This window comes from Thunnus albacares, chromosome 3, assembly GCF_914725855.1.
Source record: "Thunnus albacares chromosome 3, fThuAlb1.1, whole genome shotgun sequence".
Taxonomy (NCBI): domain Eukaryota; kingdom Metazoa; phylum Chordata; class Actinopteri; order Scombriformes; family Scombridae; genus Thunnus; species Thunnus albacares.
In genome coordinates, this window is record NC_058108.1 from 36,969,391 (window position 1) to 36,994,905 (window position 25,515).

At 40.7% G+C, this 25,515-nt stretch overlaps 2 protein-coding genes across 2 annotated transcripts in view; one reads left to right on the forward strand and one right to left on the reverse strand.

Annotated features, from left to right (window-relative positions):
* Window positions 1–2,020: 2,020 nt before the first annotated feature.
* gtpbp2b (GTP binding protein 2b) lies at window positions 2,021–16,327 on the forward strand. The gene is made up of 12 exons (XM_044343217.1): window positions 2,021–2,382; window positions 4,451–4,477; window positions 4,831–5,015; window positions 5,466–5,577; window positions 6,281–6,478; window positions 6,562–6,736; window positions 8,805–9,024; window positions 9,564–9,699; window positions 10,862–10,920; window positions 12,175–12,346; window positions 12,439–12,603; window positions 13,570–16,327. Exons 1-12 carry the CDS (start codon window positions 2,194–2,196, stop codon window positions 13,768–13,770), a joined length of 1,839 nt encoding a protein of 612 aa, XP_044199152.1. The 5' UTR covers window positions 2,021–2,193; the 3' UTR covers window positions 13,771–16,327.
* Window positions 16,328–17,528: 1,201 nt separating this feature from the next.
* The window catches only part of LOC122975052 (apoptosis-stimulating of p53 protein 2-like), a 33,857-nt gene continuing 25,870 nt past the window's right edge, over window positions 17,529–25,515 (reverse strand). Inside the window, exons 13-18 of the mRNA XM_044343229.1 lie at window positions 24,310–25,079; window positions 23,317–23,454; window positions 22,829–22,962; window positions 21,477–21,643; window positions 20,073–20,272; window positions 17,529–18,763 (exon numbers count right to left, since the gene is read on the reverse strand). Coding sequence (XP_044199164.1) covers window positions 18,722–18,763; window positions 20,073–20,272; window positions 21,477–21,643; window positions 22,829–22,962; window positions 23,317–23,454; window positions 24,310–25,079 — 1,451 coding nt within the window. The 3' untranslated portion in view covers window positions 17,529–18,721. The remainder of the gene's footprint in view (window positions 18,764–20,072; window positions 20,273–21,476; window positions 21,644–22,828; window positions 22,963–23,316; window positions 23,455–24,309; window positions 25,080–25,515) is intronic.

Sequence of the window (25,515 nt, forward strand, 5' to 3'; positions counted from 1 at the left end):
ACTTGTCTTTTTACTGCTTCAATATCCTCCCAATATTCATCCATTAATCTCTTCAGTGGTGATGGATCCATCATGAGAAACACGTGAAGAGAAACTCTGTTCAAACCAACAGAGCTTTAAAATCTAGTGAACATCCCAAAGTTTACAAAGATACCAAATCTGTATCAAGACTGAATTTTAGGGAAATGTATCTACAGTGATGTAAAATATATCAAGATTTATTTCATTAGACGTAATGATGCAGCCATAACAGTCATGATGTCCTGAGGTTGAATATTTCACTGTGTGTCATTTAGCTTCAAGGTTTGAACATGAACAGGAAGAGTAGAGTATGTGTCTCTGTTATAAAGGGTGAAAATATGTTCTCTTTACAATTTTGAGGCTACTTAGACATTTTTAGGGGCTTACGAGGTTTTACAATCAAATGTAACATAACTGCTGTCTGTAAGTATCAATGAGAAGCAAAGAATCACTGAAACATGTTGACATGTTGTTCTATAAAGTGTGATGATTGTAAATGTAAAACCAGACTTGTGTAGTTTGTGTTCCTCACAGTAAGAACATTTACACAAATAAATGAATCCGCAACAATTTTGATAATTGATTAATCGTTTTAATAATTTTTGAAAGCCCTAATACATAAAAACATGCTGCATTAAATTAAAGTGGAGATCCCAAAGTGTCCAAAGATACCACATTTGTCAAGCTGAAATGATCATTTAAAAATATTTCTGTTTGATGTAACAATGCAGCTGTAAAAATGTATAATATGCTTTTATTGTAAAGTGAGGGTTATCTGAAAGTAATATGAGTCAATCAAATGAAGTGGATATCTTCTAATAATAATCATTCCTCCTGTTCATACTGACCATTAGAAGAACCCTTCATAATGGAAGTGATGGAGGACAAAATCCACAGTCCTCCTTCTGTGCAAAAAATGTATTTAAAAGTTTATCTGAAGCTAATATGAAGCTTCAGCGTCCAAATGAGTCAAATCAAGTAGATATCTTTCAACATTACAGTCTTTTTAGTGCCAAAGTCCCTCTTTTTGTTACTATACTTCCACCTGCAGCTCAACAGGGAAACACTGTCCGAGGAAACACAAAGAGGGAATTTGATGCCAAAAAGACTGTAAATGTGTCAGATATCCACTTGATATGACTAACTCAGACTGCTGAAGCCTCATATAAGCTTCACATCTACTTTTAAATGTATTGAAAGCACATTTGAAGGATCTTTTAATATCCAGTATGAACAGGAGGAATGATTACAGCGAGGAAAACCTCTTTCATATGGACACCTGACTGATGTTTTAAGACACACTTGAAAAATTGTGAACCTGCCCTTTAAGACCAATAATTTGTGTAAGATTTTATAATAGAATGTTTCATTTTGTTTTGTTTTTTAAATCCTTTATTTAAACAGGTAGTTTCATTAAGATCAGGATGTCTTTGTCAAGAGAGACCCGTGTACAAGAATAAACAGTTTTCTGGATTATTATTTCACTCATTGCTGCGGTTTCTGGACTCTTGGTTAATGTTTGCTGGTTTACTCTTTCCTGTGAGTTCATGAGAATGTGAGTACTCAGTTATTATTCTGTTATTGCAATTAGCGTTGTAGTAGTGATATGTTAATGTACTTTCATGTATAGTGACTTTCCAGTGAATTCAGAGATATCTTGTGTCCAGCAGTTAAACTTCTGAAATGAAATATATTTGCATTTTCATTGGTTCTGGATTTGTAATGAGGGAGGAGGAGCAGATGTCATTTTAAGGATTTTATCAAGATAACTGAACTTTTTTTGTGGAAAAAACCATATCAGACACAAACTGTTATTAAGAGCAGAGTATTTTATAAATGTTAAAACATGTCTGGAGAAGATCTGCAGAGAAAACGATTCTTAGGCCTTGCTGTACTTTTACTTTGAAACTTGTATTCTCTTTTCTATTTGGCAAAACTGCTGCTGAAATTATTTTGAAATTATTCTTAGCCGGAAACTGAATGTGTTTATTGTGCTAGTGTTGACAGCGTGGATGATGCTGAGGAGAGAGAGCATCCTCCTCCGCGGCAGGTCTCCTCTCCGGCAGGCCGTGTGTTCTGGTAGATGTGATGTCAGAAAGATAATTAATATTATTACGTTATTTTATTAACGTTAGCTCAGTTTGCTGCCGGTGATCTCCCGCTTCAGGCTCCATGGTGGATTTATCAGAAAGTGCTGCAGTGTCGCCCGGACACAGCAGACACGGACAGCAGGGCTCCGGTAACAACGGGAGGAAAACGTCGAAAAAGTCGCGAACGAGAAGAGGGAAACGAGGCAGGAGGAGACGGAATAAAAAGAACAACAGGAACAATAAAACGCCGCCACCGTATTTACCACCGGAGGTAGCTACCGGGCTTTATCCGGGGATTAACTAACAGTGCTCCGTCCTTTAACGGGCTTCGCTATTGGTTTACCCGCCGAGGTAAACCAATAGCGAAGCCCGTTAAAGGACGGAGGTCAGCCCGCTGAACTAGCCGGCTAACATTAGCTTGTCGCAGGCTAATTGCTGCTACAGTTTATTCACAACAAACCAATAAAACACCAATAACATGGCATTAAAACACTGTTGTTGTGAGTCAGACTCCATATTGGACCTCAAAGCCTCAGTGTCTGCTTCTCTCCAGTCTGGTGAAAACATCTCGCCAAACTGCACTCAAATATCTGCCAAATTAAACAAACTCACCTGGTTGGTAAAGATACAAACACCACAGAAGAAGACTAAATATGTCCTCTTAAACAACAATAACCAAGTAATAATTCGGCATTAGTAGTAGTAATTTATTTCTGTCCTTAATAACATAACTTTTCAAAAAGAATGCAGATACAAATAAATAACAATAAGGCATTAAACTAAAAGGAAAACAACAAAATATATTAACCTTCCCTTTTTACATTCTAATAGGCCACCCTTTCACTACCAGGTTTAGGCTGAACTAAAACAAAACAAACAAAAACAAAGGGTATAATTATTTCATACACAATAATGATCAACACCTTATATTTGCTTTACCTTTATTTGCTTACATCTTTCAGAATAGTTTAACACTTTCTGCTACTGCTGACACTCAATAAGAAATCAGTAATAAGAGACGGGAAGCAGTTGTATAAACAGATAATTAACTGTGTGCCTAATTAAAAAGTAAGAACAGTCAGAGTCTAGTATTTCTGTAGAAAATAACCCAGTTTTTATCAAAGAAGTCTTAATTTATGATAATATTTAATGTTAGAAATGCACAGTGTGCAGCGGGTATTGTTTAAAAAATGACAATACCAGCACCAATACCAGTACCCTTAGAGTGATACCAATATAGTATTTAATTCTATACTTTTTTTTCTCCTTCATTCATCATGTTAATGATTCATTCAGTTGGGTAAAATGTCATCACTCCTCCTCATCCAAATGATTTTTACACAAATACATTTTGAAAGTGTTATTATTGAAATATTTATGAAATGACTACAAAACTGTACAATGAAGTATCATCACCACAGACTGTATTAGTTGTACCTGCTCTGCAGTAATGAGCCAATCGCTTGCAGTGATTGGCTGCGAGCAAAACAATACAAATAGTCATTTGTTTCTAGATCTCGGAGTGAATGCAGGTATCGTTTGAATGGAGAAGTTTCGATACTGTTTGGTTCTGGGTTATTTCAGTTGATATCTTAAAGGTATCGATACTCAGTCCTACTCACCTTCATATAAAAGTGCTGACACTCGAGTAGAATACAGTTTTATTGCAGTTTTGCAGTTAAATACTGTTCAGAGTTGAAGACAGTTTACTCAGCGTCTCTTAGATTCTACACACACAGTCAGACTTTCATTTTTCCTGATGACATTGGTTGATTTTGTGTTTTTAAAAGGCAGAAACATTTATAAACACACAGAGAACATATTAACAGTCATACTGGACTCTTAAAGTCAACCTGCTGGTGGTGAAGGTTCATGGTTTCCCTTTGAAAACGATGATAACGGCGGTGATGGAAACGGTTCGATCAATAAGAGAAATATTACAGGTTTGGATACATATTCTTCAAATTGTCCCTTTATGTTGTGAGAAGAAAAAATAGAAAAAGGAAAGAACAGAGTCAAGATAAAGTGTCCATGTAGATGTCTGACAGTCAGGTCAAGATACTCTGGATGAGAAGACACTGTGCTGTGTGTCCTGTAGTAGATCTCACCGGCCAAAAGTATGTGGACACCCAAACCAGTTGATAGTTGTGCAGATGGTCACATTTGGAAACACACCGTTGTCTATAATATCTGTATCATTAACATTTCCCTTCATCTGAACTAAGAGCCACAAACCAGGAAAAACATCCACAGAGCAAAACTAGACTGCAGTCTGTGGACGGGGGTGTCTGTGTGTTTATGTTTCCTCATCTGTCTTCTGTCTCTCTGTCTGTTTCCAGGCTGAAGAAGGAAACATTGAATATAAGGTAAATAACTCTTCATCCCCATCAGGGCTGCAACAATTAGTCGATTCATTGATTAGTTGATCAACAGAAAATGAATCTTCAATGATTCTGATCATTGATTCAACGTTTTTAATCAATTTTTAAGCCTCTCAAATACACATTTCTGCTTTTTTTCTGGTTTGATAATGATAACTTAGTTATTATTACTGTTACCTAAAGCCCAACATGTTAACGGTTATAAATGCTGCTGTGAACAGGGGGACTTATATTAAAGTGTTGCTCTTACATTCAGAGAAACTGACGTCGTGATAATAAGGTGTGTGGATGTTTAACTTCCTGTTACCGTCATGTCTTCCTCTCTGCCGTCGTCCTAGCTGAAGCTGGTCAACCCCACTCAGTATCGCTTCGAACATCTGGCCACGCAGCTGAAGTGGCGCCTGCAGGAGGGTCGCGGCGAGGCCGTCTACCAGATCGGAGTGGAAGACAACGGCCTGCTGGTCGGCCTGACCGAAGCCGACATGAAGGCCTCGCTCAGGACCTTAAAGAGGATGGCAGAGAAGTAGGTCACCTTGGTCTGATGAGGTTTGAAAGGTTTATTCAATAACTGTGAAATCATTTCAGTGCAATAGAAAATGCTCCGTCTCTGTGATGCATTCAAGGACCCTACGATGTTTAAGCCATCTGCTGTAAAGTACTACAGACACAAGCCTAGAACGTAAACTTTGCTGCTTCAAACGTTTCCAAACTTCCACTTTAAATGACTGACATGATGAAAAGGTAACTGACCAAACATGAAGCTGATGAGTTGATCAGTGTGACCTCAAGTATGAGATCGATGCAAGTGGGGCTGAAAAACAATCACTTTGAATCTTTTGGGGGAAAGGTCGGCAACTAAATGCAGTTTGTACTTAAGGGGTTAAAACATGAATAAAGGACGGGTTTGGTCCTTTATATCAGCGCTGTGGTGTCAGCTAGTCTGATGAGGTTTGGTGTCTCCGTGTGTGGACAGGGTCGGAGCTGACATCACTCTCCTCAGAGAGAGGGAGGTCGACTACGACTCCGACAGAAACACCAGAAAAATCGCAGAGGTCCTCGTTCGAAAGGTTCCAGATGACCAGCAGGTGAGATCTTGTCCTCCAGGTTCCTGGATCCTGGACTCGGTCTGCATGTTTCTGACTGGATGGAGTTTATAGATCACAGCATGATTTACAATAAATATCTACCTGAACTGCAGACAGAACCAGATCTTTCAGTCCCTTCAGGAAATTATGATTTTGTGATCACAATAATTAACTTTTCCACATAAAACGTCCAAATCAACAGATGCTTATGATTTATAACAAACAATGATGTCACAGACACACAAGCTGATGTTCAGACAGCAGAGATGAACATCATCCACCTCAAACATTAAAATGTACTCTTTGGAAATGAAACTATATTTTTAGTTGAGCTGAAAGTTGATTAATAAAGGCTTTTAAATGGAACTCAAGTACAGTATTTACTTTTCTATAGAACTTTGAGCTCATGTTCAGAAATCACATTAAAATAGCCGTGATGTAAAGGCTGTTTCTGTGATGTGCAGGATGCTTTCTGTGACTCTTCATTGGTAAAAATTAGTTTCCTTTGCTTGCAATTTTTCTCAATTCCTGCAATTTTACTGCAAAACAAGCACATCAAACACAGCGAATGAAAGATTTTTGGCCACAATAATCACAATAAAACTCTGAGACTGACCTTCATTTGAAACACTTCTAGTTTTATCACAAGCATCTTATTGTTTTTTCCATACTTGAAAAACGTAACTACGACATCACGGAGCAGTTCCTGGACCTGCGCGTGGCGGTGCTGGGGAACGTGGACTCGGGGAAGTCGACCCTGCTGGGCGTCCTGACGCAGGGCGAGCTGGACAACGGCCGAGGACGAGCGCGTCTCAACCTCTTCAGACATCTGCACGAGATCCAGACGGGACGAACCTCCAGCATCAGCTTCGAGATCCTCGGCTTCAACAGCAAAGGAGAGGTGAGAGCACCGGTGTCCAGTTTACTCTTTCTTTTAATTGATGAGAATTTGGATTTCCTGGTGTGTGACGTGTGTTTGTGCAGGTGGTGAACTACAGCGAGTCTCGGACAGCGGAGGAGATCTGTGAGAGCTCCTCCAAGATGATCACCTTCATCGACCTGGCCGGACACCACAAGTACCTGAAGACCACCATCTTCGGCCTCACCAGCTACTGCCCCGACTTCGCCATGCTGGTGGTGAGCGCCAACACGGGCATCGGTGAGCCGCAGCCGCACGCAGAGAGCAGCCGGCATTTTGGCTGCTGATCCAGCTGGACGATATTTTTATCTGGAATTAGTCCGTTGTTGTCCAGAAACTTAAAAACACGTCAGTGACATGTGTGTCACTGGATGAAATAAATATATATATATATACATATTAACATTTACAACACATAATAAAATAGACACACTTAACATTTCAAAACAAGAACGAACTATTTCAATAATCGGTTCATTCTTTTTATTCATAATTGAAGAAAAAATACAAATATTCTCTTCTTCCAGATTCTCAAAGTGAAGATGTTCTGGTTTCTTGGACTTTGAGAAACACCGATTGACATTTTATTGACCAAACAACTAATTGATTAATCAAGAAAATAATCAGCTGATCAATTGGTCATAAAAATAATGGTTAGTTTCATCTTTAAATATGATGACCTCCTCCAGTTTGTCCCTCTGTTCTTTAGCATTAAAGACTAGAATTCACTTCATCTCCATGAACGTGTCCATAAACTAATAATTCATACCATAAAGTGAATCATTTGAGCATATCGTCACTCAATCTGTTATCCTCTTAAACATGTTGAAGAGTCGTCAAGTGTTTAAGAGATAAAATCTGAATCTCTCCAAAATTATTTCACCATTTTTCTGACATTTTACAGATCAAACGAGCTCTACTATATATAAGAATATATGACATCATTTCCTGTCATGTTGAATAAAGTTTCTGACGGAAGTTTCTAATGGAAGCAGAAACATTGAACAGTGTCGTTATGATGAGAATGTGTCTTTAGAAACTAAACTTGATGAAATGTTCTGGCATCATAATAAGACGACTGTTTATTCTCAGATAGAAACAGTAAATGTATCAGTTGAAATCACAGCGTGACGGATCGTCCTGGTGACCTCATGGTTAAAGTTCATATCATATATCATATATATCACCTCCTCCTCCTCCTCCTCCTCCTCCTCTTCTTCCTCCTCTTCCTCCTCCTCCTCCTCCTCCTCTTCTTCCTCCTCTTCTTCCTCCTCTTCCTCCCCCGCTGATCCCAAACAAAAGCAAAAATGCCAAAAAATCATCTTATAAAGAAAAATCTTGACTGTTGAACTGAATCATCTCTTCTCACATTAGCAAGAATCGACTAGTACAGTAGTGTTACATCATAACTTCACTCCTCACAGATATTTGCATCATGTGACATGTGAGTGAAATCACACAGACTCTGTAGCTTTTGGTCTAAAGATTTCTTGCAGTAACGTTAATATAAAGTTCTTTGCTGGAGGTGAAATATTAACAACACCTGCGAGTCGCCACTAGAGGTCAGAAGAGGTCAGTGTTGATCAGCTGGTTGTTCTGAAGGTTTAGTTGATGATAAACATGATGTTTATTAAAGAAAAATAACATTTTAGCTTCAGATATTATATTTATTTAACAAACTCAAACCAACAATGAAGTGATCTATAACGACTACTGTGTGTGTGTGTGTGTGTGTGTGTGTGTGAGTGTGTGTGTGTGTGTGTGTGTGTGTGTGTGTGTGTGTGTGTGTGAGAAAGCCTGATTACTGTGAACACACAACACAACGTGGATTCATCTGCTGCTGGCTCCTGTTTGTTTGTGAATGTGTTTTTAAAGACAGCAGGAGGAAACTAATAACTACTTTTATTACAGATTAATCTGCAATTGTTTTTTTTATTGATTGATTAATAGTTTTTGTTCAGTTTATTATCAAATATGACAAAGAAAAGTATCAAATCATCACATGTAAGACGCTGGAACAAGAACGTTTAATATGTTTTGCTCAAAAAATGACTCAAGTGATGAATTGATTATCAAAGTAGTCGCTGATTAGTTTTCTTTCAATCGACTAATCGTTTAATCAACTAATTGTCTATACTATTGATAAGAGCTGTGATTTAAGAAGGAAAAGAGTAAAAAAGATACAATAAACCATAAAAATGTAACAAATCTGAATGTTTTTAGTGTATCGTTTACTGCTGGAGTCTGTCAGATAATAAAGTGTTTATCTTGGATGTATGAACATGCGTTCTTCTTCTCCTCCGTCCAGCCGGTACGACCCGGGAGCACCTGGGTCTGGCCATGGCGCTGAAAGTTCCCATCTTCATCGTGGTCAGTAAAGTGGACCTGTGTTCTCGCGGCACCGTGGAGCGAACCGTCCGACAGCTGGAGCGAGTCCTGAAGCAGCCGGGATGCAACAAGGTTCCCATGGTGGTGTCGAGTCCCGACGACGCCGTGACGGCCGCGCAGCAGTTCACACAGTCTGCATGGTGGGTAAAATACTACTAATATACTACTAATATACTACTAATATACTACTAATATACTACTAATATACTACTAATACTACTGTTAATACTACAGTTCACACAGTCTGCATGGTGGGTAGAATACTACTAATATACTACTAATATACTACTAATACTACTGTTAATACTACAGTTCACACTGCATCTGTTTATAGGAACATTTTTGTTTTTTATGGTCGTTGTTGTTGCGTTTCACAGCAGGAGAATTAAAGGTGTTACTTACACCGTTAATGAGGAGTCTGTTCTATTCAACAGTCCCAGTAAACCATGACAGAACAAACTGGGACCCTGAAACTGAAGCAGATTGATATAATTCAGCATCGTTCATTTCATTAATGACATCTGTGCTTCTCCTACTGAGACATGTCAGAATGTGTGGTCATAATATTAGAAACACCTGGCAGTATAATGAAGTTTCCTGTGCGTGTGTGTGTGTGTGTGTGTGTGTGTGTGTGTGTGTGTGTGTGTGTGTGTGTGTGTGTGTGTGTGTGTGTGTGCAGCATCACGCCCATCTTCACCCTGTCCAGTGTGTCTGGAGAGAGTCTGGACCTCCTGAAGGTTTTCCTCAACATCCTTCCTCCACTGAGCAACAGCAAAGAGCAGGAAGAGCTGATGCAGCAGCTCACTGAGTTCCAGGTACACACACACACACACACACACACACATAAACACACGCACGCACACACGCACGCCCAACACACACACACACACACACACACACATAAACACACGCACGCACACACGCACGCCCAACACACACACACACACACACACACACACATAAACACACGCACGCACACACGCACGCCCAACACACACACACACACACACACACACATAAACACACGCACGCACACACGCACGCCCAACACACACACACACACACACACACACACACACACACATAAACACACGCACGCACACACACATAAACACACGCACGCACACACACGCACGCACACATAAACACACACGCACGCACGCACGCACACACACACACATAAACACACGCACGCACACACATAAACACACGCACGCACACACACGCACGCACACATAAACACACACGCACGCACACACACGCACACATAAACACACGCACACACACATAAACACACGCACACACACGCACGCACACATAAACACACGCACACACACATAAACACACACGCACGCACACACACACATAAACACATGCACGCACACACACGCACACACACATAAACACATGCACGCACACACATAAACGCACGCACACACACACACACACACATAAACACATACACACACACACACACATAAACACATACACACACACACACACATAAACACATACACACACGCACGCACACACACACACACACACATAAACACACGCACGCACACACACACACACACACACACATACATAAACACATGCACACACACACACACACACATAAACACACGCACACACACGCACGCACACACATACACACACAAGCCTTCCCCTACCAGGTGTTCAGGTGATGTTGTAACACTCTGGCGGCCATGTTTGGCGTCTCCAGCTGGTTCAGTGTTTTGACTCATTCCACCATAAACCCCATAATATGCTTCTGTATGTTTATCTCCTGCAGTCTGAACACTGACCTGCTGTCAGCTGATAAAATGTCAGTCAGTTATATTTTACACTGTAATTCTCAGTTTACTGTGTGTTTCATTTGCAGACATGATGATGATCATGATCGGTTAAGTCGTTGAAAATGAAACTATAACTAATAATCTGCTTGTTTTCCATCACGTCTGTGTGTGTTTGCAGGTGGATGAGATCTACTCGGTTCCTGATGTTGGGACTGTGGTGGGAGGAACTCTGTACAGGTCAGAACGTCACAACAGATCAGAACCACAGATTTACTTAATGCTTAAACAAATCTGAAAAGCATTAAAAGTGTTTGGTATTTAATGTAGTTTACATCTTATCTCATAGTGTAGTAAGCAATCACACAGGATATCTCAAGTCAAGTATTTGCAGTTTGGGAAACATTTTCAACAAGTTTGTTCGCCAGCGGTTCTGTGTTTAGTTCTCAGAGCTGACTGACTGTGTGATGAAGGCTGGAAGGTTAAAGTAGCAGCGTTGAAGGTTTCTGTTTCGTTCTCTCTGGCGGCACCTGTGGCGATTAACGGTAATTACAGGTGTGTTTCTGGACGTCACTTCGCAGAGATCCAAACAGTGTCGCCTGTGTGACGTCAGAGCTCCTCTCAGGTGGACCCGCTGCTGCTGCTGCTGCTGCTGCTGCTGCTGCTGCTGCTGCTGCTGCTGCTGCTGCTGCTGCTGCTGCATCAACGGGACATAAACTCAGTCACCTGTGTGACTGAACAGATGTTTATTTATATGAAAATCTTCCAGATTATAACTTTAAAAAAGAAAAGTGCTAAATAATCTGTTACCTGAGAGACAACAGATACATTTTGGACTTCTGTCAGAAAGGAAACAATCTGAGATTTTCAGAATAAAGTTGAAGTATTTTCAGAATTAACTCTTAATTTTCTGAGAAAAAAAGTTGTAATATTACATAAAGATCTCACTTAATATTTACTCAAAAAAAAAAATAAGACTATTTTTGTAACATTATGACTTTTATTCTTGAAATGACATCGTTATCTCATATAGAGCTGCAACGATAAATTGATTAGTTGCCACTTGAATATTTTCTGGTTTCTTTAGTCTCTGTGACAGTAAACTGGGACAAAACAAGACATTTGATGACGTCACTTGGGGACACACTGATTTTCAGACATTTAATGGACGAAACTGAACGAGAAAATAATCGATAGATGAATCAATAGTAATCATAAATAATCATCAGCTGCAGCTCTAATCTCATAACATCACATGTTTTATTTTCTTAAATATCAAAGCTTCTGTTCAGATCTCAGATTCTCACTTCAGCTTCTTTTTTATTGATGTTAATTTGTCTTCTAAATAAACTCAAACTGTCTCTAAAGAACCAACAGACCAGTTCTCTGTAGGGTTCATCGATCTGACTTTAAGCGCAGTAAACTGCAGTAATAATGTGTATTTATGTGTTTCTGTGTTGATGTGTGTGTGTGTGTGTGTGTGTGTGTTTATAGCGGGGTGTGTCGGGAGGGCGAGCGGCTGGTGGTCGGTCCCACAGACGAGGGTCGTTTCCTGCGTCTGAAGGTTGGAAGCATCCAGAGGAACCGCTCGGCCTGCAGGGTGCTGAGAGCCGGACAGGCCGCCACGCTGGCTCTGGGGAGCTTTGACCGCTCGCTGCTACGCAAGGTCAGAGGTCACGCTACCTAAAGACAGTGATGAGACGATGGTGTGTGTGTTGATGTGTGTGTGTTGTTGATGTGTGTGTGTGTGTGTTGCAGGGGATGGTGATGGTGAGTCCTAAGATGAATCCAACCATCTGCTGTGAGTTCGAAGCCGCCATCGTCCTTCTCTTCCACGCCAAGACCTTCCGCCGGGGGTCACAGGTCACCGTTCACGTCGGCAACGTCCGGCAGACGGCAACCGTGGAGTGCCTTCACGGGAAGGTCAGTGTGTGTGTGCGTCATGTAATCAGTCCCTCCAGGAAGTTCAAGAAATCTCTCTTAATATTTAAAAGAGCTTGAAGTTTTCCACTTCCAGACGGTTTATGATTCATGTCGTGGTAACTTATGTCAGTGCAGGAAGACGGACACGTCTCACCTGCCAAGAAAATGATGCAGCAGATTGGAGGGAAACAGTTTCTCATCGTGGTCGACCAGAGAATCAGAGATTCACTGTGAGCGCAGTGGCTGCAGCAAAGCTCCTGGCTGACTATAGTTTTATGTTAATTGATTTATTTGAATAGTATTATTGATTTTATTTGGTGATAATTGATTTTAAAAGGCTTATTAATGGAAGTCATGTGCAGTATTTTCTTTTCTTTATAGAACTTTGAGTTCATGGTTCTCACTGAGTTCTAGTTGTTTCTGTGATATGAAGGATGTTTTTTATCCAAATACATATGATTCTTCATCGGTAGTAGTTTTTTTATTTTCCAATTGTTGAAGAAAAATCACTCAAGTCTTGTTCAAAGTTTGCTGCAGTAGAAGTGGTTTAATAGCGTTTTAATAGCTCACTGACCAGAGCAGAAGGAAACACTTTAAACCATAAGATCAAACAACTGGTAACTGAAAGGTAGGAAGGGCATCTGCATACAGGATCAAGGCAGCGTAGTAAGGGGGGGGGACAGGATCAAATAGGTCAAACCAGCAGGGGTCAAAGACACACAGTTGGCATCTTGTTGATCAAGGAGTTGTTATCAATCTTCACAATTTTACCACAAAAAGAGATAAAAAACATCACAAACTGTCACAATTTCTGAGAAAAGCTGCTGCAAAATCAAAGATTTTTGGCCTCAATAAAAAAAACCTCAGTGAAATCCTGGAGGGACTGTATGAAGTATGAAGTATGAAGTGTGTATATATGTTGTATTAATGTGACGTGGTCATGTGACCTCGTCCTTCCTGCTGCAGGACGAGCTGCGAACGGGCGAGAGAGCCGTCGTTCGCTTCCGCTTCATCAAACATCCCGAGTACCTGCGACTGGGCGCCAAGCTGCTCTTCAGGGAAGGCGTCACCAAGGGCATCGGTCACGTCACCCGCCTCCTGCCCACCTCCCAGAACCACGACCAGAACCAGAACCAGAACCACGACCAGAACCTGCAGGAGCTCTGAAGACCTCCCTCGTCCTCCTCCGGCGACAGATGAAGGAGCTCCCGTGAGAACTCGGACCAGTCGGACGTCACATCGATGCATCTCTGATTAACGGGTTAACTCTCCCGCCACATGTCGGCGCATTAATCCTCCCCGTCTCGGATCTATAGTTCTGTTCTGCTCCTGCTGTGATGTCACAGTCTAAACTCTTCTGGAAACGAGTCCATCATCATCATCTCATCTTCTTCTTCTTCCTCCTCCTCCCTGCAGCTCAATCTGCTGCTCGGCTGCTCGCCCGCCGGGCCGTTCGTTTGTGTCCTGGAGTTAAAGCCGGCTGACCTCTGCGGACTTAAGCCCGGACGCTTAATCTGATGTTGTGCCACAGATTGATTTAAGAGGCTCCTTTTTATCTGCGCCGCTGTCATGAGAAGATGGCAGGATTATATCTGAGGAACGCTTTTGAAGAGCTTACGTGTCGACTGCTGATGAGATGAGATGCGAGCTGAAGATTCATCTCCCAACACGTCCACAAGCTCAGACTGGACGTGAAACTGAATGTGAGGATGTTCTTTTGAAGTGGACAGAACAGTTACGATGGTTTCGCATGTTTCAGCTCGTCAACTTCACATCATAAAGATTCTCTGCTGAGTATTTTCCCTCCAGTTTGGTGTCAGGGGTCTTTTTTTTTTATTTGTGTGCACAAACAAGTAATTTTTGCTCTCAAATCAGCTCCGAGTTGTAGTTTTTTTAAAGAAATAAAGTGTTTTTCATACAGCAGTGAAAGCTAACGCTGCAACTATTATTATTTACAATTTCCCAGAATTCAAACTGCCTTTAAATGTGTTGTTTTGTCCAACAATCCAAATATATTTAGTTTACAATGATACAGAACAGAGAAAACATTATAGAAGTCAGATTTGACCTCTTAAACACACAATGATGTGTTAAACATGTTTTATAGGATAACAGCTTGAGTAACATTATGTTAATTCTTTAACTATTAACTCAAAATATTAACTTTAGCGCATGAATTACTGATCTGTGGATACATTCATGGAGGTGAAGTGAACTTCAGTCTTTAACTTCGGTGAAGTTTGACGTGAGTTAGCGTCGCTGAACAAACTGTCTCAACACTGAAGAGACAAAGAGTCCAAAACTGGAGAACGTTATGATGTTCACGACTGCAACTAACGATTGTTTTCATGATCAATCAATGAATTAGGTGTTTGGACCATAAAACTGCATCTCTGCAGCTAACATGAAGACAGTCACTGATTCTGACAGGCTGATATATTTATGATATATCAACAAATGATTATTTTCATTGTTAATTAATCTGCAGTTTTATTCTCTCAGTTAATCTTGTTAATGTCAGAAAACAGTGTAAATGCTCGTTATAATTTCTTATAACGAGCCTCGTTTTGTCTGATCAACTGTTCAACACAGAAACATCAAATCAAGCAGCAAATATTTGATATTTTTGCTTTTAAATGAAATGATTATTGGATCATCAGAGTAGTTGCAGATTAATTTATTAAAGCTTCAACTAACGATACAAATTCATGACTTGAAGCAAACTCTGTTCATTTGGATGAATTTTAAAGTTTCGGGTCACTTATTGGAGATCATATATGACTCATTTATTAACTGGAGAGCATAAATTACTTATCTGTGTGTTCAAGTTTTTAAAAGAAAAGTATTCTTGACACCTGCAAACATTCCACAAGAGTTTAGACTGATGAGGTTTTTTAGGATTCGGTGGAAACATGAAATGATTTTTATCCTGCAGCTCATCGTCTTCTTCTCTGTTCTTTTGCACTTTATCCAGTTTGAATCCTGTTAAATCAATCACACGTCGACTTCTTCACCCTCTTTGTTTTTGCAGTTTGCTTTATTTTCTGTCTGGCAGCGACTTCGACAGATGATATGAACCACATTCTGGAGGTTGATGGATTCTCTGAACTGGTTTCTATTGGTGGAATACTGGAGGAAGATAAAAGTTTCATTATGTAAATGTGTTCTGGAGGATGAAACGCTCCAAACGCCGAGGTTTTCCCTTCACATCACAGCCTTACTGTACATTCATCACCGTCTGTTCAGCCCTTAATAAAACCTGTCAAATTCTGCAGGAAAAATCTGCATTTTTACAAACAACTGACACTGAAATATTTGCATCTTGGGTTTCCAGTTTCTTTCTGAATGATCAGTTCATGTTTAGTGACCATATAAAACAGCTTTTCCCAGCTAAACAACCTGCATGCTCACTGACTGGCAGAGAAAAAAACCCTCTAATCCTCATTTCAAGATAGAAAATATGTATATGTATGAAGTTTTTTTTTTTTTTTTTTTTTTTTTGAGGTTCTGTGCAATTGAAAACCTAAATATTGAATGTACTTTCCATTGATCCTGTGTAGCATTTGAAACTGCTTAACTGTTCGGATGGAGTTACTGTCGACTTTGCACTTTGTCTTCTGGTTCTGCATGTGTGTCGATGCAGCGCTGAGACACATTTAAACATGAGAGTGGATTTTGTTTTTCCTGACCGTCCCTCTAGTTAATAAATAAACTGTTACAGTGATCTGAAATATCTCGCCTCTGTTATTTCTAGGGCTGTAGTCTGCTGGTCGACTGATCGATTAGTTGGTCGATATGTTCTCGTCCGACTAAATTCTCATTGGTCGAATAATCTCCGTGTTATTTTCATAAGGAGAAAAGTGCTACATCAACAGCTTTCCAGGATTAATCCATTATTTCCTGCGGCGGGAGGGACAGACTAACAAATTACCTGTGAAAACAACAGGGGTGTATTCAAAACACCCCCGTTGTTTTCACAACTTTGAACTCGCCCAACCTAACGGAGACTGCTGGGTCTAACTGTACTCAACGTTTACTGAACGTTTACTGAATCTGTGTTTCTCCATCTTAACACAACAAGAACTCCCGCCAGACCAAAAACATATTTTTTATTATTTGATATCTGAATGAATATCCATTCATTTGAAAATCGACAGCGTTTGGGAGTCTCTGTGCAGCGCTGTTCCGGTACGTGAGTCAACCTCTGTCGTTGCCTGGGAAACCACTGGTCGCGCGGCTCCGTTAAGGAGTATGTTTGCGTAGCGAGCGGGAAAGAGCGAGGGACAGAGAAGTGACGGTGGATGCGAGCGGAGCAGAGGAAAAGGTTAGTAATAAATTGTCAGTCTGGCAGTAAATGAACAGTACAGACTACAGTGTGTCAGTTAATAAATGCTAAAAAGTCACGTCTGTTGTTTCCCCAAATGCTGGAAAAGTAAAGGAGGTTAGCTCCAAAGTGGGTTAGCATAACCTGAAGACACAAAACAGAGAAATACAGAACAGAGAAACCCACCCGCGACTAATCGATTAGTTGAAGATTATGTATGATTTCAGTCGACCAAGATTTTCTTCGGTTGACTACAGCCATAGTTATTTGACATTATTGCTATTTTTCGCAGGATGTTGAAGTTGCTCATTAAACTGACAGATGGTGTCAATCATTCATAAATCCTCTTGTTGCGTCAGAAGCAGAAAGAAAGAACACAAACAGTGAGATTAACAGACAGTTTATTGAGTCTTGATTATCTTTATTTCAGGTCTTTATTTAGGAAAATGTTTCCCACATGTTTGAAGAAACACTGAGCCTCCATATTTTAGGATTTTTGGGATGAACTCTTTCATTTCTACTCAACAGATCAAAACTGGATTCAGACTTTTAATTTTCACTAAATGATAAATCTGCTGATGTAGATTGTCTTTTTTTTTTAAAAGAATTTGATGAAAAAATTAAACAAAATCTGTTACTGACTTTAAAAATGACACAAACTTCTTGTGCTGCAGCAGAACAGGGACTTATTAATAAAAATGACTGAAATAAATACAAAAGAAACATTTGTAACCTAAAAAAAAACTGAAAAATCCTCTTTATGCTTTATAAAAACAAGTGCTTTTCCTTTCAACAAAATTATCATTAACATGAACACCTGGCAGCCTGTTTGAGTCCCCAAGATGGACGAATCGGAAAATTATACGCACTATGAAGCCACTTAAGTCCTGAAAAATGATCTTTTGTTTGCACAAGTTACTACAGTTTGTTGTTCACCAGATTCTATCTAAGTTCTCTTGTTCATCTTGTTTGTATTATCTTGTTCCCAGGAAATTATTATCTTGCTCACAAAAGTTATAATTCTGTTTGTCTTGTTCAGAAGGTTTTCTGTCTTATGTACGCAAGTTATCATCTCATTAACAAAAGTTATGAACTTGTGCACACAAAAATATCTTGTTTTGAGACTTTGGGGATCAGAAAAAAATACGGAAACTTAATCAAGAACATCACAGATGATTCAAACTTTAAGATAAACTTGGAGTTTTAATGTCTCCTAATTGCCAGATTTGGTACAGCAACCCTATTATGTGATTTATCCAATATTTTTACGTATTTTGGATGCTACGTTTGGTGGAAACAATCAATGCTGTAATGAACCGTCATGTCCGCTGTTCTGTTCCAGTCTGTGACTTTTGTTTCCTGTCTTGTCTTCATCTCAACTGCTAATCAACAAAAAGACAAAATACCAAAAAAAAAAAAAAAGAATCTTACAACATGAATCCAAAAGAATTTCACATTTTGTTTTAGTAAAGTCATCTGTTGGATGTTTTTCCAACGATAGCAACTGTTAAAGTCGTATATTTGCTGATACATTTCGGTAAACTGGTCATTTGTTAATTCTTCCACAAGGAGAAGCTGAAACTACGGTTTCTGTCTCCTCTTCAGCAGTTTGGATCAACAAAACTTCACTGTGACATTCTTTGTGCTGAGGCTAAAAAAACAACCAGAGGTACATCAGTCTCTTTTTGAACAACAATCTCTAACATTTTGTGCTCCTGCTGGACGTGTTCAGAGCTTCATTTGTTTCGTCCTCGCAGGACGTTTTGGTCTTGTGAAGGATTCGTCAGCCGTCGGTTAAGCCAGGGTCCTCTGCCGCGGCTTGATCCTCAGATACAGCTGAGGAATAAAAAGGGAAAGTTTTTCATTAAAACACCATCAAGATAACATTAAATACTCTAACTTCTTATATAAGACTGTTGAGTAACAGGATCCTCAGAGCTGCTTTAAATCTGATTCAATCAGATTCAGAACAAGTGGAAGAAGCAGCAGCAGACTAACAGAGGCAGGGTTGATGGTTCTATTATTATTCATTTATTCCCTTCATTAATCAGATGAAACGTTTAGATGTCTGCATGTATGAACACTGTGTGATAAATGTATGATGAAGCTCTAAACGTGTTTTCAGAAGCTTCCTGCCTTAAACATCACATCAGTGCTGCAACTAACGATTATTTTCATTACTGATTAGTCAGCAGATTATTTATCTATGAAACGTCAAAAAGAAGAAAACAACTTCACAAAGCCCTCAGTAATGTCCTTTAATTGTTCTATCCAACCAGCAGTTCAAAACCCCAAAACATAACATTTACTATCATATCTGATAGCGTGAGCAGTGCACTTTATTTATTTTATTTTATTTTATTGTATTTGTTTTGTTTTTATCCTATTTTATTTCATTTTATCTTATCTTATTTGATTTTATCTTATTTTATTACTTTTATCCTATTGTGTTCTTCATTGTTTTATTGTGTTCTGTTGTGCTATTTATTGTGTTTTTTATCTTGCTGTGCTGCACTTTGGAAACCTTGTGTTTGTTAAAATTGTGCTATATAAATAAAGTGGATTGGATTGGATTGAAAAAAACATGCAGCAATTTATTATATTTGAGAAACTGGAACCAGTAAATATTTGGCATTTTTGCTTCAAAATTATTCATCGGTTATGAAAATAGTTGCTGATTAATTTTTTCCGATTGACTAATCGACTAATCGTTGCAGCTCTAGATAACATAAATCTTCAGGAGACACTGAATAGTTGAACATTTCTGGGAGGAAGTTTATTTTACAAGTCCCATAATTTCCCAGTAATTTCCTAGAAAGGTACTGAAATCTAACGGTATACTTATATGAAGGTTCCTATAAGGTAGTACGTTATTTGGTAATAATTGAGGGAGGGGGGATTACTTTCCAGAGTACAGGAACTTTAGGGGCGGGGTTTCCAGTGAGGACCATCACTGATTGGTCAAAGACAGACAGTGCAGCTGCTTCAACTTCGTTCATAAAACAAGGAAGTACTGTAGTATCTATTTAAAACATGGGGAGGACGACCACCATCAACTGTCAGCGGCTTCAGTCTAAAAACATTTGTTGAGCTGTTAATACATCAATCAGTTGTTAAGATGGACTGTGATTGGATGTCAGCTCACCCCCAGCAGGTTGCGGGGGATGTAGCCCTCGTGGTCGCCACATCGCGCCCACCACCACTCCGTTTCCACCTCGTCCTCCCGTCTCAACACCGTCATGCAGTCGCCCTCGATGAAACCGAGCTCATCGTCACTCTGCGGCTCGTAGTCCCAGAGGGCGTAGACCACACCGCGGTTCATCACACCCATCTTCTCCTGAACGCCTGCCGGGACACAGAGGAGGAACCATTTACAACTGGATCATCAACAATCAAAATCACCTTCAGACTTAGAACTGTAATAAAGCGTTTGATGTTTTTATCAAACCACGACTGTAAGAGGTAGTGTAGCAGGAGATCAATAATCTGTGATTAGAATAGATGGTCTTAGCCTTATTCTTGTTTTTGGTTTTTTTTGCCTTTTTTCATGACTTTAATAAGAAAAGAATGAAAATAAATCCATGTTTAAGCACATATGTACCTAGTCCCACATATTTAAACTTGCAGTCATATACAGTTCATTTACATATATACAGTACAAGTGTCCACAGAAGAAACCTTGATTTTTCCTCCACTGCTCCTGACCTTCTTCCAAAACAGGAAATAGAAATATCTAATATATATATACACACATAATATACATACAAATATATAAAATATTAATATTTCGTCAAGGGTCGTGAAAGACTTAACTTGCACATGAAACTCCCTCAGAGACCCCTCAAAACCCTCCGTGGACCCCTGTAACCTCAATGGGACCACTTGGACCTCAACAATGGTCCCTGGAAGGCCCTCAGGGTGTCAATAAAAAAAAAATTCCAAATCCACCATCTTAAACATCCCTGAAACTTCTTTATGTTGCCCTAGAACTCCCTCAAAGTGTTCCAAAAAAGCTCTGAAACCTCCTCACAGACTTAAAACTTCTCCATAGACTCTGAAACCCCCTAAATCTTCCAAAATTCTGTTTCTTACCTCATCTGTAACCCAAGTATGACTTCCAGAATCAATTTAACCACCTCAAACATCCCCGAAAATTCCTCATGTAAACCTAGAACCTTTCTCAAGTTAACCTTAAAACTCCCACATAGTTCCCAAAACCCCCTCAATGAATCATGGACCCTTCTGAAAAGCCTCTGAAACTACCTCACACATCCCTAGAACTTTCTCATGGACTTAAAAAGTCCAAATTCCCTCTTACACCGAACTGATTAAACCTCTTCTAACTCCTTGAAACAACTTAACAACTCAAAATCCAATCAGGCCTCATGGACCCCCTGAACTCCCTCAGGGATCCAAAATACCCTCTGATGACCATGAAACATGGAACCTTCCCATAGACCCTTAGAACATCTCCTGAACCCATCATGAACCTCTTCAATGTTTCCAGTCAACATGTTGAAGATCCATTTTGAGTTATGTTGTGTCTCACCATAGAGGAACTGGGAGCACTGGGCGTAGCCGTCCTCCATCTCCTCACACTTGTCTGCAGCCGTCTGCATGTCGCTGTAGGTGGTGGCGAACACGGCCGCCCCCGACTCCACCAGGAACTTACAAACCTGAACGTTGTTACAGGAGGCGGCGCAGTGGAGGGGAGTCCTGGAGACAAAGAGAAGAGGGGAAAAAGGTTTGTAAGGCTTGTTGAGACTCACTAGCCTGGTCCCAGACCTCTGAACCATCTCCTCTCAGATTCATTCAGTGATTCAAAAAGGTCTGGTGTTCTTCTCCCTGACAGCTGTTTTCTCAGGTGGAGAAACAACTAATCAGAGCTTTGTAGAAGGGATTAACAACGTGGATGTCATTTCCCTACAGAGCTAGCTACCAAGCTACATTCATTAAAACAGTGAAGGGAAAATAGCAACAAGCGTGGATGAGATGTTTGCAGCTGTACAGCAACCGTTACCACAGCATCTGTGTCAACTGACAATGACGTCGGCAGGACTGGACGGATGTTCTGGTTCTGACCACAGACTGTATTTAAAGATGGACGTAGGGAGATGACGTCACCCGTTGCTTTCATTGAGGCCTGTTTGAAGCCGTGAGTTGCAGCTTATAGTCGGCACCATCAAACACGCCTCGCTAGCTCGGACCCAAGCTAATGCTAGCTTACTGTGAACACCCAGTGTTGCCAACTATTTTCAGTGGAGAGTAGCTACAGCCTGCCGGAAAAGTCGCTAGATGTTGCTAGATGATGTCACATGCTAATTTGCATATCTATGACATCATGATGTAATTATATACATACAAGATTTTAAAAAATCTGAAGAAAATTAACTGTGACTGGCTATATCATTAGCTATTTTTTCAAGCAGCTCCTCAATGTGCATCTAAATCTACCTGTAATATTAAAAAACTGTAACTGAAGTATCATGAATAGAGAGATAATCATGCACTGGAATGAATTTGCTGTTGTTAATTCTATTTTGACAAAACAAAATCAAACTTAGATAGTAAAGTTAAAGCATTTAGAATAAAAACAATGGGGATCAAAGATTGGTCATTAGGTACACACATTCACAGCTCATTCATGTCTCTGTCTCAGTCTTCAAATCTTATTAAATGGAGCAATAATCTCCAAAATGACCACCAGCGCACTTAGTAGAGGGCCTGAATTTAGAGATGGAGACCAGAATGACTTGTTGAAACCAATCATTGACTCAGTATTTCTAGAGGGAAGTTGAAGCTTTTTGAATGGGAGTCCGTTGGAGCAGCTAGCGGCTGTCTGTGGCCTTTTAAGGGACTTCAGCCTCAAGACGTGGAAGCTGCTGGTTGGTTCAGACTCACCAGCCATCGCTGTCAGCAGCGTTGGCGTTGACGCCAAACTGAACCAGAAACTTGACAATCTCGGTGTGGCCAGCGCAGACGGCGTTGTGTAGCGCCGTGATGCCCTCGTCATTCGGCATGCTGGGATCATCCACCTGCAGGACGGACATGTGTTCAACGTTAGTCTGAGGCAGGTTTTTATATATTCTGGAGTGAAGCTGCTGATTTCTGATATTTAATCTAAACAATAATAAATGAAATATTAACTAAAAACATCTCAAGTGTTCTCTGTAGACACACCCACCCCAAACACAACCTCGGCATTACATGTTTTGTGCTATTTTTCAGTGGAAGTTATAAACTTGTGAATGCAGGACTTCATGGAGATCACTTATTGCTCACATAGTACCAGATTTTAGCACAAATACAGTAGCTGTAGTTGTTTTATTTATCAGGGACATCCCTGTACAGAGTTGTCTACACCTGGAGGAACAGACAGCGGGACTCACATCGTAGATGACCCTCTGGACGAGGTCGTACTCGCCCTCCAGGGACGAGTCCAGTAGCAGGGCCAGAGGGTTGAACTTGACCCGCATGTTGTGGTCGATCCGCTCGGAGCCGGCTTTACGGAGGATCGACCTCTTACCCTGAAACATGGGACAGACACGCAGAGAGGAAATAAGAACAACTTTCATTAGAGTACGACCAGAACAAGTCAGAAAAACTGTATCTGGACAGAGAGCAGCTGTGTTAACCCTCCAGACACAGCGGCTGGTTAAAATGGGACTTTTCTATTTTAGCAGCTAAATGTTTAGAGCGTGATATGTGTTCACTGTCGAATAGACACATTTACAGGTGCAGATATATCAGTACTAGTGTTTTTGTCAACAAATATGTGACAAGACGTGTGAGTAGATAAATGTCAAAGAAATGTTTGATGTATTGTTCACCAGAGAACGACAAGTTTATTTTTACACTGTAAAATGTCCCGTTCACTACATATCTTAGTCACAATTCTTTAAAAAAAAATCTAATTTAAGGGATCCTCATCATGTGAAATAACAAACTGTGTGGATACTTAAGAGTTCACTATGACCAATGCTGTAGAAAACAATACATAAAAAAGTAATGGGATTAGTTTCCTATTAATCAATTAATCATTTTGTCTATAATTGTCAGAAATTAATGAAAAATATTAGTTGTAACTTTTTAGAGCTCAAGGTGACATCATCAAACGTCTTCACATTTGAGAAGCTGCAACCAGCAAATGTTTGACATTTTTGCTTAAAAAAATGACTAAAATGATTATTTGATTATCAAAATAGTTGACAATTGATTTTCTGTCAATTGACTGATTGATTAATCGACTAATCGCTGCAGCTCCAGAGTATTTTGTTTCCTGTATGAACTTGTTCTCTTCGCCTGAAAATATCAACAAAAATAAAGCTGCAAAAAAGCAATATATCACTGTCCCCGTGTACTGTTAGACTGTCGACACTCACCGGTGGCACTGTGACCTGTCCGGTGACCTCTGGCGGCTGCAGGTTGAGGGCGTCGTCTCCTTGCTCCGCCTCCCCACAGGTGGGGTAAGGTGGGGGCGGGTAGGGGGGGAAATCCTCTGCAAAGCGGTCCTGCAGCAGCGAGGCGGCCGGACAGACCACCTCCTCCTCTTCCTCCTTGTCCTCAAGAGGGGGAGGCAGGACGCGGCAGGAGGCGGGGTCAGAGATGGGTGAGCGGGGGGGCAGAGGGGGAGGAGTCAGGATTTCCTCTGGACTCTCAGCGAGCGGCTTGGTGAAACCAGGTCCAGCGGTGTGGATGTCCAAGCCGCCCATCACGTCCTCTGTGGCTGCGGGTTGGATGTACGCCCCCGCTGGACCAACCGTCTCCATGGGGATGGTTTCCATGGCAGCCAGAGTGGTCTTCTGGTAGAGCAGCTTCTGGATGTTTGGGCCCGCCGGCCCCTCAGGCTCCGTGATGGAGCTGCGTTTCTTCAGGGGCCGGGGGGCGTGGTGCAACCGGCGGCGCAGGGCCTCCAGGTCGGCGTCGCTCGGGTTCCTGTGAGGGTTGGACAGGAAGGGGAGGAGCTTGGTGGGGCTGAGCGGTCGAGGGGTGGCGCGGTCTGACGTCTCCACTCCGACACCTTCGCTGTTACCAAGGCAACTGGTGTCAAACTCGCTCCCGTCCGTCACACAAGACCCAGAATTCACGGCGGTGCTGTCTGAGCCGACAGGCTGCTGCCCACTGCTGGCTGGGAGGACTGGTTTCCCATAAACTGGGGGGACAGAGACTCTGACATCAGAGGCAACGCCAACAAACCAACATCTGTTTCATCACAGTACAACTCAAAACTGAACTAAACAGTCAGTCCTACAAATACAACCTTAATTCACCTGTTATCTTGTTTTGAGTTGTCTTACTGTAAAATAAGTAAAATTAATCACTTTTCAAAGAATTAAATGTGAAATATAGTTTTTTGTGTTAGTTGTTAGTTGTGAGTCGAGCAATGAGAACGTCGGCGGTTGAAGACGCACTGAGACCTTTTACTTAAAGTAACAATCTTGAAGAGCGAGTTTCGTTCTCTTTGGCGACACCTGTGGCGATAAGCAGTAATTGCAGGTGTGTTTTGGACGTCACTCGACCTCACTCCCAGAGATCCAAACGATGACGCTGTATGACGCAGTGTATTGACAAGCGAGTCTGTTGCGTTA